We start from the raw sequence: 15,908 nt of genomic DNA, 5'->3' as shown, positions 1-15,908 counted from the left end.
AACAAAATTAAAATTGTTTGTTTATAAACAATTCGGCCACCTCAAAACCGGAAATCGCTCAAACACTGTCCCACTCAAACAACACACACCGAGACACGAAAATTTGCATAAACTTTTATTGTTGTTATCGCGGTCATACAGTTATTTTTGTATAAAGTTACCCTAAACTGTCGATCGTCGCTCGCGATCCTCAACGTGTGTTGGCTTTTATGAAAAATTTCAGACTAAACGGTTGCGTACGAATTTGGCTTTATTTATATTTATTCCAAGGCACGCAGCTGGCACATACTGCGTTTATGCGATGGACTTTTCATGAATTACGATTACCCTCTAATTTTGACTACAATTTTAGAGTCTTGAAGTTTTTCAAACTGAAACATATTAATAAAAGGAGCGCGAATATAAAATGGATGCAGAAACGAAGATAGACGATAAAGTAGTGACTGAAATGGGGGATAATACTTATATTGGGTAGCAAACAGACTAAAACCAAAAGTACCTTCTTTAACTCGATGAAGTTTAGCTTATATCATTTCAAGCATTCTCATATGCATAAACAGAGGTTATTGAAATTCATGAAGTCCGAAGCATAAGTATGTATAAGAGAAAGAGACAACCGGAGAAATGTATGCTAGAAGTTTTACCATTTTTTATCCACCATTTCCAATTTATGAATTTATTTAAAATATATAAAAAATTATTAATTTGAAAATCAAATTTTTAAATATTATTATGATATTGATAAAGAAAGATTTCTTTCAGAGGTTTCAATTACATATTATAATTATTGTTTAACCTAAAATATATAGAAAATTATTTAAAAATAAAAAACGCTGTTTTTAAATTTAACTTTATAAGCACTAAAATTTATGTATTATTTTGTATTTTTTATCCTTAAAATTAATGATCCTTCAGTTAAAATCCTCAAACCCCACTGTTCTTAAGGGGTATCCCAAGAACAAGCATTCATTGACACGTCAGTGGCAGAAAAAGTGAATGTCGCTCTTGGAACCTGAACCCGGGGGCCATCCCTTGACCAAAACAGTTCGAGGTGTAAGGAAATCAGAAATTCAAAACGGCAAACCGACTTCGGCGGAGACCGAGGCGGATCCGGTGAAGTAGGCAAGGAACGCGCGCCAAGCTACGTTCTCGGATTGACAATGAAGCCGGCCTTTCAATACGAGACCCTTTTACCGGCCCCTTGTGAGCCCCTGGCTCTATTGTAGTGATTGGAATCTGGAATGTCGATCGTCGAAGCTCCAGCTGTTGCCGCTTCTGCGCCTTGAACAACTTTTAATTCTTGTCATCGTCCCGTGAACCGGATTCTCATTTAACTGCACTTTCGTTGTTTTTATTCGACGCTGCTATTTTTGTTTAACTATATTCAGGTTTTAATGCACTATGCCTTTAAGTGGGAAAAGAGCATTTAAAATAAATTGCCAATTTCGGCTAATTGTTGACACAACATTCTTGCGGTTGACGCTTCGAGAAAAATTCCCCAAAAACAAGCTTTGGTTGCCAAGGCTTTTAACAAAAAGAAATTAAGTAGGTGCTGCTACATCTACTTTGGCAACAAAAAGCTTAGCTTATTTTTAATTTGCATTAATGGGTTTTTTAATTTTCTAAAATATCTTTTTTATATTTTATACCGAGATTTTTATTTTCCAATTGAAGCGAACAATCTATTTTTATACCCTTGCAGAGGGTATTATAATTTTGGTCAAAAGTGTGCAACGCAGTGAAGGAGACATCTCCGACCCTATAAAGTATATATATTCTTGATCAGGATCACCTCCTGAGTTGATATGAGCATGTCCGTCTGTCCGTCTGTCCGTCTGTCCGTCTGTCTGTCCGTCTGTCTGTTTCTACGCGAACTAGTCTCTCAGTTTTAAAGCTATCGTCTTGAAACTTTGAACACACCCTTCTTTCCTTTGCACGCAGTATATAAGTCGAAACGGCCGGGATCGGCCGACTATATCTTATAGCTGCCATATAACTGATTGATCGGAAATGGTATAACTTTGGTGTTTTTAGAGTTAGAGAGTTCAAATTTGACATGAGAGCTATTTTTTGTCGTAACAAATTACGACATGCCAAATTTCATAAGGATCGGCTGACTATATCCTATAGCTGCCATATAACTGAACGATCGGAAATGACCCAACTTTCGTGTTTTTAAAAATAGAAAGCTGGAACTTGGTACAGATTATATTTTTGGTCAGTTAATCCGACCTACAAAATTTCATTAGGATCGGCCGACTATATCCTATAGCTGCCATATAACTGAACGATCGGAAATGACCCAACTTTCGTGTTTTTGAAGATAGAAAACTGGAACTTGGTACACATTCTATTTTTGGTCAGTAAATCCGATCTACCAAATTTCATAACGATCGGTTGACTATATCTTATAGCTGTCATATAACTGTACGATCGGAAATGGTTTTTGGTAGAAATATGAACTTTCATATTTTTGAAGATAGAAGCTTGTGACTTTTTTTTTCGATTTTTTATTGTAATTGATTGGTTTTATTATGATGTAATCATAAGGATTGGCCAACTATATCCGATGTTTGCAATATATATCCGGTTTTAGCTGCAAGGGTATATCAACTTCGGCTCCGCCCGAAGTTAGCTTTGCTTTCTTGTTATTTGTCGTGACTGTGGCGCTTCTTGATTTTTCATAGATGTTATCCAATTTAAATATAGATTCTTCAGCTGTGGCCGCCCACCAATGAAGACAGCACGAAAATGTGCTCTTGACCTTGACACTTTTGAAAAAGAATTACAAATTACAAAAATAAATAAATTTAAGGAACATTTCTAAAAAGTACATATTTTAAATTTCATACGTTAATTCCTAACATTTTTATTATACCTATTAAAAATAAGTTATTTTTAATTTAAGTAAATGTATTTCTTATAATTTAGCGATGTATCAAATTTAATAAGAATAAGAATAATCATAATCATAACGATCATTGAAATGTTTTTATGCAAAGTCGAAAAAGTTTCATAGTTCAGTATTAAATTTTAATAATTATATATATGTAACGTAATGTGTATACGTAATTATACATAAATTTTGGACATTTAAGTATCTTAAAATAAGCATTAAAATTTCGGCGAATTGTTATCAGAAGTTCCCTTTATGTGTATTACACAGAATCAGAATTTCCCTTTATGTGTATTACACCCGCGTGGGACATTAAAAGATCTTCTGGTATATTAATTCATTTTTGTTTAGAAAATCCCAAATTTTTTTCCATCCAAATTGGTTAAAATTTGGCATGAACTAGCCGTTCTTTTATTGAAAATCTAATATTTTTTTTTTCGCTTTGGTTGGATTTTGTGACAGCGAACTGCTCCCATAGGCCAAAAATAAAAAAATTGATAACGGCAAAAACGTACGAAAAGTAAAAAAATCGCCTCTAAAATGCCCAAGCTTCTTCATGGCAAACCCGATTTTTCTAAAAATCTTGCGGGTTTTCTACAAATTTATTTGAAGATGTGAACAATTGCTCATTTGTAAAGCGCGGCTGCGCGCATCCCGAATATTCACAACTAAACCGAACTTTGACGTGGTCAGATCATTATTTACGTGTTCAAATTCAAATTATTTGTAATGGATTTTGAAGTTGAAGGTATTTTCTATGAAATGAGATATAATTTGATGTATTAATAATAATCATTGTTATTATTATATTATTGTGAACTAATACATGTTTTTTGCGTATATTTTGAACGTCTTTTTCATGTTTAGCTGAAGTTTTAGTAGTGATCCCACAAAATTCTACAATTTGTTTATGTGTTGTCGGTCTCCAAAGGTAACAAATGTGCAAAAATTTTTTGGCAAAATTTGCAAAACAAATTTTCTTAACATAAAAGTTGGTTAATTTCCGTTTTTTCAGTTATATGGCAGCTATAGGATATAGTCGGCTGATCCTTATGAAATTTGGCATGTTGTATTATTTTGCCAAAAATAGCATTCGTACCAAATCAGAATTCTCTAGCTTTAAAAACACCCAAGTTATAGCATTTTCGATCAATCAGTTATATGGCAGCTATATGATATAGTTGCCCGATCTGGCTGATTTCAACATATTATTTTAGAATAAAAATATAAATATTTTGTGCAACTAGAAGTACCTCAACTAGAAGTATTTTTGGCCGCTCTCTTCATACAAGCCGGACCACTGTCGCGAAACCCACCGAAAACTCAAACGTCAAAACGAAAAGTGTACATTTGAGAATATTATTTTTGTTAACTATTATTAATTTTTTGTATTTCAGCTATTTATTGAGTATTTAATGGGGTGTTTCGTTTAGTGTACCTAGGTTTTGTTTTGTATTGGTTTTAGTTGTTTTAAATTGTCTATTCGTTGTTGTGTTTCGTAGTGTTTTGGAGTATTTGTTGAGTTTTTGATTTTATTGTATATATTTTATTTATTTTTATTAATTATTATTATTTATTAAGTTTTCATTATTTTTGTGAAATGAGATATTGAGATAGGAAAAGGACAAAAATTTCGTAAGATTTGCTTTTTGTTTGCGTTTTCTGGGCATTTTTGTTCAAAATCACAAGTTTTTGGCTGTTCATAAAAATAGCATAAAAATAGTTCGTAAAAAAAAATCTTTTTCTTTTGAAATAATCGTGGTGAAAAAATGTTTTTAATAACGGTTTCAAGAACAGTCGAATTTTTTTTTCCACACAATTTTTCAATTTTACAACACTTTTTCAATTTTTGAAATTTTTCAACTTCGCGGTGCCAAAGTAACATTTTTTTTCGGACTGTTTTTTCGGCACCGCGAAGTTGGAAAACGGCCAAATTAAAAAAGTGTTGGAAACTGAAATAGTGGTTTTTATAGTACATTTTATAGCAAGTTCTGTTAATTTTTAACAGAACTTTTTCTCTGTTAAATTTTTAACATTAAAAATCACAAATTTTTCAACACTTTCAAGCTTTTTTATTTTTTTTACGTTTTCCAACTTTGCGCTGCAGAAAAAGAGAGAAGAAAAAGAGAGAGAAAAAATAACTGTATTTGAATGGGACCTGAACCCTATAAAAGTCAGCCTCTGGAGGATTTTAATTCATTCGGTGGCCAGCCGTCAACCAAGAATCAACCTCTTTTCTTTGGTATTTGGTTTTCTTTTTTTTTTTGCCCATTTATTTCATTTTAAATTTACTGTTTGAGCACTAATAAAGCGTATTTTGGCGTTTCAACAAGACAGCCGGTTTAGAATCCTGGTGCTTAATCTTTCATTTTATTTTAATTATTTAATTTTTGACTTACCGTGGAACTTGTTGAAAATAAACCGACTTGTGTTTAGAAAACTTTTTAAAGCGAACCTTTTTTTTTTTCTTTTAACTAATTTACTACTTGGGTCTTATTTTATTTGTTTTATTTTATGAAATTAATGTCATTTTAATAATTGGAACGTTGTCGGTTTGCAAATTAGGATTATAGTTTCCACTGCTGACGCATCACGCGTCGCTGAGGAGTCGGAGGACGACGACGACGCAGTAAATGGGCACTCAAATTGCTGCCAGATAAGTTTTTAAAGCGTATTTTATTTTTTTTTTTAAATTCTTATTTACTAGTTGGGTCTTATTTTCTTATTTTAACGCGTTTTAATTTTCGGCAAGTGCCTGAGCATCGGCTTGGAGTTCGGCAAGCCCTTGCGCGGCTCGTTTTAGCTGTAGTCTTAAGCTTCGTCGGGGAGGCATTTTTCCTGTGTTTGGATATATTTAAAATGTGAGTTAGACTCATGATACAATTAAAGAAAAGAAAACTTACTTTTACTTACTTAGATGAGTAAAACTTACTTAGATGAGTCGGGCTAGTTACAGAGGATCTATTTTCCATTCCATCGAAATTTTCGTATATAACCTGGGAAACTTCGGTAAAAATCTGGATACTATAAGTTAAAGCTGCCATAGGAACAATCAGTGTAAAACGAGTTTTCGCCGGGAAACTATTTCGCCTTAAAATAATAATGACAGAAATTATAAATGTAATTTACAAAAATGAACATAAAATAAATACATTTTTTTAATTTATATGCTTATCCTTTAATATTTACATATATGTGTAGTAACAATTCAACAAATGAATGTTTCAAAAAAAAAGGTTAGGTTACCTTTTTGTATTTTGCAAGCCGGATGGCACCTTAAGGAATATTAATACAAAAAGATTTGTGAATGCCAAAGAGTGCCATCACAACTAAAGCTCTACTAACCAAACACAGAAAAGACAAACTAAGACGTTCACAATTATGTACTAAATACAACAATGATTTACACAAAAAACAACAAATACTACATGTACTTTTTATTGTAAAAAGAAAGTTAATACCTTTCTTTAAAATATTAATCACTTCCATGGCACAAACACTTTTTTTAAAAATGTTTAACAAATTTTTTGCGGAGAGCTTCACCTCCACGTTGCTTACGCTGCAATACACAATGAATATCATGCTATCTCTTTCGATGCTATTCTTGAAGCGGACAGACCGAGCAAAACAAAAAGATGAACAAATTCAAATAGCTAGACCACTGTGCACTGGTACTAGAAAATTCCTCAATCTTGGAAAGCAGAAAGTCTTCGAACCAACGCTTGCGCTGCTGGTACACCGGGCATCCACGATAAAGGCTTACATGTCGGCCCTGACAATTGCAACACCGGGATGGGGCGTCACGGGGCTTCTTGCAGGCCGTCGACAGGTGAAAACGCGCACATTTCATGCAGATGAAAGAGCGCTTGCAGCGTTCCTTAGTATGACCAAACGACTGGCAACGGTGGTATTGTTCCAGGAAATTGGGGGAGAAGGGCTCCAAGAGATGAGGAGGAAGATGAGTCGGGCTAGTTGCAGAGGATCTATTTTCCATCCTGGAGTCCGCCGCCGAAACACGTAATGAGCCCCGGGGCGCTCTCTTCGGAATCACACCAGACATACTGGAGGGTGCAGCAATTACAAAATGGTTGGCTGAAGCGGCTCTTTCCAGTATAGTCTGGGAGATCGACTACGTATAAATTATAAAGGGTTGGGGCTAATAATGATCCTTGCGGCACACCATCTATCACATTTCTGACGATCGAACACTCATTTGTATCCATCGAGGGTCAGTCAGATAGCAACATAGCAATCTGGATAACGATGGATCAAAGTGATATCCTATACGTATTTTGTATAGGAGACCTTTGATCCATACGGTGTCAAACGCAAGCTATGGTCGCTTTGCGGTTATGTATGTTGCCATATATGAAGCTGTTGGCCGCAAGCAGTGCATGGTTAGTACTACTAAATTTGCGGAAGCCAAATTGATTATCTTTTAATATGTTATTATTATTTATATGTTATTGATTGATTTAAGTATTATTGATTCGAACAGCATTGCGATGGCCGATAGATCCGTGTTTAATTTGTGTATTGGGATTACAGTGGGCGGTGTCACGCCCACATTTTTTTTAAATCTTAAATCTATTGACCATGTGAACTCAAATCAAAAATCAAAACTTAAATATCTTTTTTCGTTCTTGAGATATTATTTTTGCCAGAAAAGTGGCCATATTTCCTATTTCCTATGTTTTTGTGGCATTAATTAATAACTCGTTCAGTCTTTGAGATATCGACATGAAACGTTACCAATCGTTATTATTTGATCCTAGGCACATATAGTATGAAAATCGTTCGGATCAGGAAACTATATCCTATAGCTCCCATAGGAACGACCGGGTAAAAGTAAAGATAAATTAATGAAATTTAAGGATCTGATATTTGTTGCTATTTTAATATGATATAGCGATTTTGAACCAAATCCGATAACGCTTTCCCTGGGAACTAGCAGTATAAAATACCGGATTTCAGTGTTTTCCATACAAATACAGTAGTATTAATCTTAATATTCATTTATTTATTTTTCTATATCAATATTATCTAAAAAAAAAAGCTGGAATCGTCAAATTCGTAATCTTCGAGACAAACATTATTTTCGTATTCTCTAGAAAGCATCTCAATTACCGCTATTGGAAGTGAAAGACTTTTGTTTTTTATGCGTCTCGATAAATTAAGGGACGAAATAGTTGGATCTGATGTATCCATAGCTCTGTTGAACACATCAGCGAAGGAATGTAATCGGCTGTGCTTTCTGAAGTGGTGAGCCTGTCTGATTTATACAGCTTGAAGCACCGTATTTTCCATTACTTCCATTTCAAATTGGTGGCTTTTTTCTTTTAAAATTGCATTATTCACATTGTTATTTGCATGGTGTTCAAACATTGTACAACCATTTGTTGGTCAGCCCGGCCCCTTTTCGCTGTTCCAGGCAGCGACCAAATCGGCGTTGCAGAAAGTGAGGTTATTTAAGAAAAATTCAAATTGCACCAATAGTGGAGAAAAGCGCACAATAAGACTTATTATTAAGACCATTGCTCAGTATTGACAACGCTACAACATACACTTGGACGCATTGAAAACTTTCTATTTCTTCTATTTCATAAATCTTCCCAAAGTAGAAATTTGTTTCCCAAAATTCAGCTTAAGGTGCATTTATCAAATGACAAAATGTTTGTATAGACACGCACAATTTAAACAGTTAATACATTTAACATGTAGTACAAACCTGCGAAATCAGCGTCTATTACTATTTTTACTTGTTAAATGGTGTTTTACACAAATAAGCTAATTTCACAAATCACCAGTGCCGGATTTAAGAAGAAAGGACCAGTGGCCAAAATTTTTTCAGGGAAACTCCGGGAAACTGCTGATCCAATTTTTTTCAACGATGAAGTTCAAATATTGCAATGAACTATGCTTGTTCTTGTGAGAAATTGTATATATCCGCAAAACTGATTAACTCATACTTCAAGGCAGTTGTAAAAAAAGTTGGATATTTCTCCATCAAATTGCACACATTTTTTTCGAATTCTTTTGCTTCCATGTTTTTGAAGCATTCAGGTTTGAGAAATCTGAAAAGTGAGTTTATCTCATCAAAACCTTTGGCCCTTTCTTGTAATTCACTGCACATTCTGTCCAGAACTCCAAAGTACCCAATGCGATGTTTCGTTGCCATATCCAGAGTCCTCTGCTTTCTCGCCTGGCATTTTTTTCGTTCGTCGTTGTCTAATGTTCGGAAAATCCGGATTCTTCCATCCCATCTTCTCCCATTGACATTTAGCTTTCGAAACGAAAGAATCATACTTGCTCTCCTCACGCAAGTTTTGCAAGTTCTTCATTAGATTTTCGAGACAATTTTGGGCTATCAAAAGATCAACTTCTTTTTTCTGTAATTGTACTTCAGCAATGTCAATGAATGATAGGACCGAATGCCACCATGTCAGGTTTAGTAAAAATAGTAAAAATAGTTAGTAAAACGTCGTTAGCTCAGGCTTTCCCCTTTCGATCAACCCCAAATTTGGCCAAAAATACCAAAAATTGCCGAAAAACGCTGGGGGGCCCCTATTCTAGGATTGCACCCAAAAGTTATTTGATTTTATATTCAATTTACGATAGTTATCAAGCATTGCAATTATTCTGATAACAGGGGGCCCCTGAATGAAAATTGAACTTGTGCTGTCCACAAGAGACTCACGGAAACATTTTTTCAACAAACAAATAAAAAAAAGAAATCGAAGGTGTAACTGTCAGCTTAAAGATTTCCTCGGGGGGCCAGTGGGCAGCGCGCTTTTGCCCACCTGTTAAATCCGCCACTGCAAATCACTATGTGAAAATTACAAATTTAGCGCACGTGCTCTCAGATGCAACAGCTGACTTTGCAGTGGTTATGCTAATAATAATTAATATTTTGAGTATGAGGCATAACAGTTTGATGTTCCATCTTTGACCATTATACCCTCTTCAAGGGTTTAAAAATTAGTTTATCGACTATGATCCAGGTTAAGACGCGTCCTGGTGTCAGATATTAAATGTTCTATTACTGAAAAAAAAAATAACTTTAAACTTTTAATTCAAGAATTTAAAAAAAATGTCCTTTTTTATGTCGATAATTAAAAAAATCGAAAAACATCGATGCACCGATGTTTTCATCGATATTGTTTCATATTTGCACCTGTAATATGAACGTAACCTTAGCAACGGAATTTTCGATTTTAATGTAAAAATATAGTCAAATACAGACAAAATGTTTCGCCGCGGCAAATTATCGTTTCTAAATACCAAAGATGACCGTATTAAAATAATAAATGAGCGCATTTCACTCACCGAACGCCATTTGATGGAAATGTGTACCTCCTTTGCATTGGTGACCCGGAAAATGGCCAAGTATGTAGGGCCACAATGCCTTTTTAGAAGTCTGCCCGTTAAAATGTTATTCCAGGTACCGCGATTCGTTTGATGATCTGGCCAAAGGAGTCAAGAGCTATGCGGACGATGAGGAAATCAATGAGAGTCTCTGCCAGGGACTAAAGAGCTTCACTAATGCTGTGACTCTTATAAGCGACTATATGGACATTAATGTCCACCGCTTGGAACAAAAGGTATGTAGATACACTGCGTAACATACTGAAAATAATTCTAATATTACATTCTCCAGATCGTCAACGAACTGGCCCAATTTGAACAACTTTGTAAATCCACGAGGGACAATTTGCGCCTGGCTGTAATTGCTCGCGATAAGGAGGTTCTGCGCCAGCGCCAGATGCTGGAGCTCAAGTCAAAGTTTTCGGCCAATAACGTGAGAATTTGAACTAATATTATTTTACCAGAATAATTCCCATGTAACCCCTTAGAGTGCCGCCGATTCGGAGCTTTTTAAGGCAAAGATGGAAGTGCAGCGCACAAACAAGGAAATCGACGATATTATCGGGAACTTCGAGCAGAGAAAGTTGCGAGACGTAAAGCAACTTCTCAGTGACTTTATCCTCATATCCATGAAGCAGCATACCAAGGCTTTGGAGGTGCTCAGCGCCAGCTACTATGACATTGGCAACATTGACGATCGGGACGATTTCCTAGAATTCCAAAAACTAATGAAGACCAAAGAGGAACCAACTACCCGGAAGGCAGCCTTCAAGAAAGGATTGCGCTCCCAGTCGATGGATAGCTTGGACCATGAGCATCTGGTTAGTCCTTTGAAGCGACGCCAAAAGCTTTCGAGGAGCACCAAAAATCTAACTCGTGCCGGAATCAACCATGGCAGTAAAACCGAGCCGGAAGAGAGCGAGGAGCAGGATGACGAAGACGAAGAGGATGATGAAGAAGAAGAGGTAAGTTTTGACAAAAAACTTTTTCAGATTTTTAGCTGCGTCGACTACAAAAAAAATTATGTAAATATTTTTTTAAATGATTAATAATTATCTTTAAAATGTTTTCTGCAAACTTAAAAAGGAAACCGAACAAAGTGGCGAGGAGGAAGAGGAATCTGGTACCGCCTCCGACGATGAAAGAGAACTCACTCAGCCGAGCACCCAAGCCACGCCTCGGGAAAACGTCTTCGGGGCCAAGTTGCGATCTGGAGGAGGCAAGGAATCCACAACACCTTCGTCCACAACCAGTGCAGCCTCGGCTTTGGCCAAGCCACCCCGCCAGCCGGTCAAGCATCCCTTTAAGGCAGTGGCCTCCACACATGTAAGGCTGCAGAAGCAGTTCCATGTGCCCCCACACTAGCACCCGCTAAAGCTAGACTAGATATCGCAAAGCAGTATTACTAAAAAGAATCATTTACATATGTATGTGCCTCCCGCTAAGCTTGAAAAAATAACAACCTAACTGCTAATTGTATCTCATATTTTAAATCCAAGCTCAACATCGCTTATCCCATATCGCATTTTAGTTCTGCACAATTTGGATAATAATTTTAACAACTGATAAAAAAAAAAATGTATAGCCCCAACTATATTTTCTGAAACTATGATACGTAATAAAAGTTTTGAGGAAAAGTGGCTTTATTTGAAATTTTTTTCAACCACCTTTTTTAAAGCTTTTAGAAAATCAGACTAAGATAATGTAACTAAATAGCTGCCAGCATAACAGTTTCCGGAACATTTGCGAATGCCTTATAAATGCTCGTAGTTATTATTTACAGATACATTTTTATTTTCAAATAAAATACTGGCAAGTATCCACATTAATGATTTGTTTTCAAAGGTAGGCACAAAAACAAGACTGATTTTCACTTTTAATGGCCACGGCTCACGATTTGCATTATTTGCCCCAAATAAACAAGAATAAATATATGCATATCATAACTAATCAAGCGGAAATGTCACCTTTCTCCCCCATATCGCTTCCTGTAAACACGAAATACTTGGCGCGCCAGGCAAGACGGCGGAAAGACGGTCGCCTGGTAACCGTTGTTAAATCGAAATCCTGAAGTGTTACAATTCTCGAATTTGTTTTAATACGATTATAAATAGAAACTAAAAGGCAAATAACTCTAAATTATTGGCCCGTTGCTCACAAAACGTATTACTTTACTTAAATTATGATGCTCCCGTTCGGGAAACTTAAAGCTACGCAATAAACAGATGAGCAAGTGTGTTGTTGAGAGCAAATGGGTGCGGGAATATACATATAAATGAATGTGATAGCCTGGAATTGTAATCTTTAATTCGGTGACGAGGTGAGGATGGGACTGGTGCCGGGTGTTCGATGCATGTGTGTATGTATCTTATGGGTTTTGGATTTCATTCTCCAGAGGGGTGTGGCCGGCGGCCAGCACTACGGATCTCATTTCTCCGGGACCTGTCCCTCGATCCCGGCCTGGTTCATCAGATCGGCGATGCTCTTTTCCAGATCATCGATACGGTTCCCCATGTCGTCAATGCGCGTGATTATCTGATCAGACATGGTCTGGAACTTGTCCTGCACATTCTGCAACAGATTTTGTACCTGATGACAGGACGCGTTGTTTACTGGGTGCTCTCTTTGTTGGGTGTCTCATGTTGATTACTCACGTAAATGGTCAGCTCCTGCATGTTCTTGGGGTCCGCGTTGCTGTTCAGAGAGTAGTTCTGGTCCAGGTCACTGTCCATCTCGTTCCGCAGATCGGTCATCGTGTGCTTCTTCCTCACGTCGTATAAAAGTACAAAATTACAAAAGCTTCAAGCTGATGGTAGCTACGATTCCGGCGGCGGCTGCTTAACTTCTGCAAATTAATTTTTATCAGCCCTATTATTGTAGGGTTGTCAACAGAATGAAAATATCGATAATCTTGGTTAATAATGTATCTATCGTTATTTGTTTCTTTGCCTAAATATCGAAAATTCGATATAAATTTTGATATTTTCTTATTCCAAGAAGTATGCATTATTGGTAATAAATAGCTATTTATTGGTAATAAATTTATATAATTAAATATATCTACGCATTATTTTCTCATAAAAAAATGACCAAGTTTATGAACTTCTTTCTCAATCCATTTGTTTTAATGAATCATTTACATAGAAACACTAAGTTAAACTTTTCTTTAATAATTGAAAAATAGAAAATTATTCAATAAAAATGGATTATGTGCATTTTATGCAGCCATAATAATTGTAAATTATTTTATCCCAATTAGAAAATATCCGTATGCATCTTAGTGTAAACAGAACATTAAAAACAAACGGTGACGACAACCCTGCCACACGTGTCTGTTTTACCGCCTACCAAATGGAAGTGGACGAAGGAAAACAGCAGGTTCTTAAACGAAATCATTTAATTCACTTTTTGACTGCTATTGTCTATTATAGGATGTCATTGAGGAGAACCCCAATGAGCATGTGATTCGTGAACGCAACGCTGAGATCGTATCCGGCGGCAATGTTTTCTACAACCCCGTGCAGGAGTTTAACCGGGATCTCAGCATTTCGGTGCTGAATGTTTACCACCGGATATTGGTGAAGGAAAGGATCGAAAAGGCGGCCAAAAAACAGCAGCGGAGAAGGCCGAAAGATGTAGAGGAGCAGGAGGGAGAAAGATGTAGAGAAGCGAAGGAGAAAGCAGAGACCCCCGTGGTAGGAACGGAAGATTCCTACACTTATGTGGCCGGCAAACGCTACGAGGATGGCCTGCGGATCCTGGAGGCACTTGCAGCTACTGGGTTACGGAGCATCCGATATGCCCAGGAAATCGCTGGGGTCCGCCAGATTGTGGCGAACGACCTGTCTCGCCAGGCAGTGGCCTCCATAAATAAGAACGTGGAGCACAACAAGGTGGAGGAGCTCATCGAAGCCAGCCACGCGGATGCGATGTTAGTGTCAGCTTTTATTATCTGTGCGAAAACTGCATTTACTCATAAATTGTCTTCTTCAGGACGTTGATGTATCTTTCAACTGCTCAAGATAAGCGGTTCGATGCCGTGGACCTTGACCCGTACGGATGCCCGAATCGCTTCCTAGATGGCGCCATTCAGTGCCTCGTTGATGGAGGTTTGCTTCTTGTGACCGCCACCGACATGGCTGTGCTGGCAGGCAATGCACCCGAGGCTTGCTATGTAAAGTACGGATCAGTACCCCTGAGGATGAAGTGCTGCCACGAGATGGCACTGCGCATCTTGCTGCACTGCATTGAGAGCCACGCGAACCGGCATGGAAAGTACATTGAGCCTTTGCTGAGCATCTCAGCGGACTTTTACATCCGAATATTCGTCCGAGTTCGAGTGGGGCAGGCGCAATGCAAACTGTCAATGAGCAAACAGTCGTGGATGTATCAGTGCACTGGATGTGACACCTTCACACTGCAGCCGCTGGGCACCACCAAGCCGAATCCTACTGCGGGAAACCCACAGCAGCTGAAGTTCGGCATACCCACGGGTCCCGCAGTGAATTCTCAGTGCGAGCACTGCGGACACAGGCACCACTTGGGGGGGCCCATATGGTCGGCTCCGTTACACAACCCGGAATTTGTGAACCAGCTTTTACAGGCCGTCCAGGAATCGCCCTTGGAGTCCCTGGGCACACAGAGACGAATAGTTGGTGTACTGTCCATGGTGCAGGAGGAACTTCAGGACGTGCCGTTGTACTATACCCCGGACAAGCTGTGCTGTGTCCTCAAGCTAGAGATTGTGCCCATGCTCAAGTTCCGGTCGGCTTTGCTCCATGCTGGCTATCGAGTTTCATACTCCCATGCTTCGAAAAACTCTCTGAAAACCGACGCACCGGCTTCTGTGTTATGGGACATCTTGCGCAGCTGGAGCAAGCGGCATCCGGTGAACCCGGATCGAATGATTCCCGGTACTCCTTTGCAGGTCATCCTTTCCAAACCAACTACCAAGGATTACGAGTTTGATAATCTACACCCAGCTGCCAATCCAAAAAGCCGAAAGTCTGCCCTTTCGCGCTTCCAGGAGAATCCGACTCCACACTGGGGACCAGGAACCAGAGCCACTATTATGTAAGATTATACCTATATATTCATTGCGAGATGTCCTTATTCCATTAAGAATAATTCTTTGTTAGGATCGCCTCTTGAGTAGATATGTAGATGTCCATCGCTTTCTAAACAAACTTGTGTCTTATAAAAATGTTTGGTGTTTTGTTTCAGGATTGGCGACAATAAACAGCCCAAGAGCTATCGGAACCAGAACAAGAAGCAACGCCAAAAGGCTCTGCACCAGCCGGTAGAAGGGGAGAATGAAATCACTGCGCAATCGGAGGACTCCGAAGAAGTGGAGCATCAAGCCAAACAGCCGAAACTAGAAGCCACTTTATGACAGCAGATCCACAATTGCATCAAATCGACAACTTTTATAGAGCTGAAATTTTATACTGAAAAATTAATTTCTTAAAAATTATAATTTTACCCATTCAGGGGTATTTTTATTGGTTTCAAATATTTTTGAAATGGACCTGTTATTAATTAAAGGACTTGCAATGTCAACAATGAATAAAATGTGCTTAATGTAGCTCCGCTACAAACTAAATGGTATTGTAGTGGACTGTCGCCTGGTAGTAAGTTTTAACTTAAT

General features: G+C 37.7%; 3 protein-coding genes across 4 annotated transcripts; 2 read left to right on the top strand and 1 right to left on the bottom strand.

Annotated features, from left to right (window-relative positions):
- Positions 1–10,076: 10,076 nt before the first annotated feature.
- On the top strand, positions 10,077–12,236 carry Fam92 (CBY1 interacting BAR domain containing protein Fam92). Of its 2 annotated transcripts, XM_070277353.1 has the most exons (6): positions 10,077–10,282; positions 10,338–10,497; positions 10,554–10,694; positions 10,750–11,226; positions 11,348–11,587; positions 12,107–12,236. In XM_070277353.1, exons 1-6 carry the CDS (start codon positions 10,143–10,145, stop codon positions 12,188–12,190), a joined length of 1,242 nt encoding a protein of 413 aa, XP_070133454.1. In that variant the 5' UTR covers positions 10,077–10,142; the 3' UTR covers positions 12,191–12,236. The 2 variants fall into 2 exon arrangements, with proteins under 2 accessions (XP_070133454.1, XP_017099929.1); XM_017244440.3 differs by lacking the exon at positions 12,107–12,236 and having other exon boundaries at positions 11,348–11,895.
- A 100-nt stretch (positions 12,237–12,336) lies between these two features.
- LOC108127387 (heat shock factor-binding protein 1) lies at positions 12,337–13,149 on the bottom strand. The gene is made up of 2 exons (XM_017244441.3): positions 12,916–13,149; positions 12,337–12,850 (listed from the first exon to the last, which is right to left on the bottom strand). Exons 1-2 carry the CDS (start codon positions 13,012–13,014, stop codon positions 12,689–12,691), a joined length of 261 nt encoding a protein of 86 aa, XP_017099930.1. The 5' UTR covers positions 13,015–13,149; the 3' UTR covers positions 12,337–12,688.
- A 375-nt stretch (positions 13,150–13,524) lies between these two features.
- Trm1 (tRNA methyltransferase 1) lies at positions 13,525–15,863 on the top strand. The gene is made up of 4 exons (XM_017244187.3): positions 13,525–13,639; positions 13,693–14,192; positions 14,255–15,334; positions 15,485–15,863. The coding sequence occupies exons 1-4, from the start codon at positions 13,532–13,534 to the stop codon at positions 15,651–15,653; spliced, it is 1,857 nt and encodes a 618-aa protein (XP_017099676.3). The 5' UTR covers positions 13,525–13,531; the 3' UTR covers positions 15,654–15,863.
- The last annotated feature ends 45 nt before the right edge of the window (positions 15,864–15,908 follow it).

The sequence above is a fragment of the Drosophila bipectinata genome, chromosome 2L (assembly GCF_030179905.1).
Source record: "Drosophila bipectinata strain 14024-0381.07 chromosome 2L, DbipHiC1v2, whole genome shotgun sequence".
In the NCBI taxonomy this organism is placed as follows: Eukaryota; Metazoa; Arthropoda; class Insecta; order Diptera; family Drosophilidae; genus Drosophila; species Drosophila bipectinata.
Note: the sequence above shows the minus strand (reverse complement) of the source record. Positions and strands in the feature narration are given on the sequence as shown.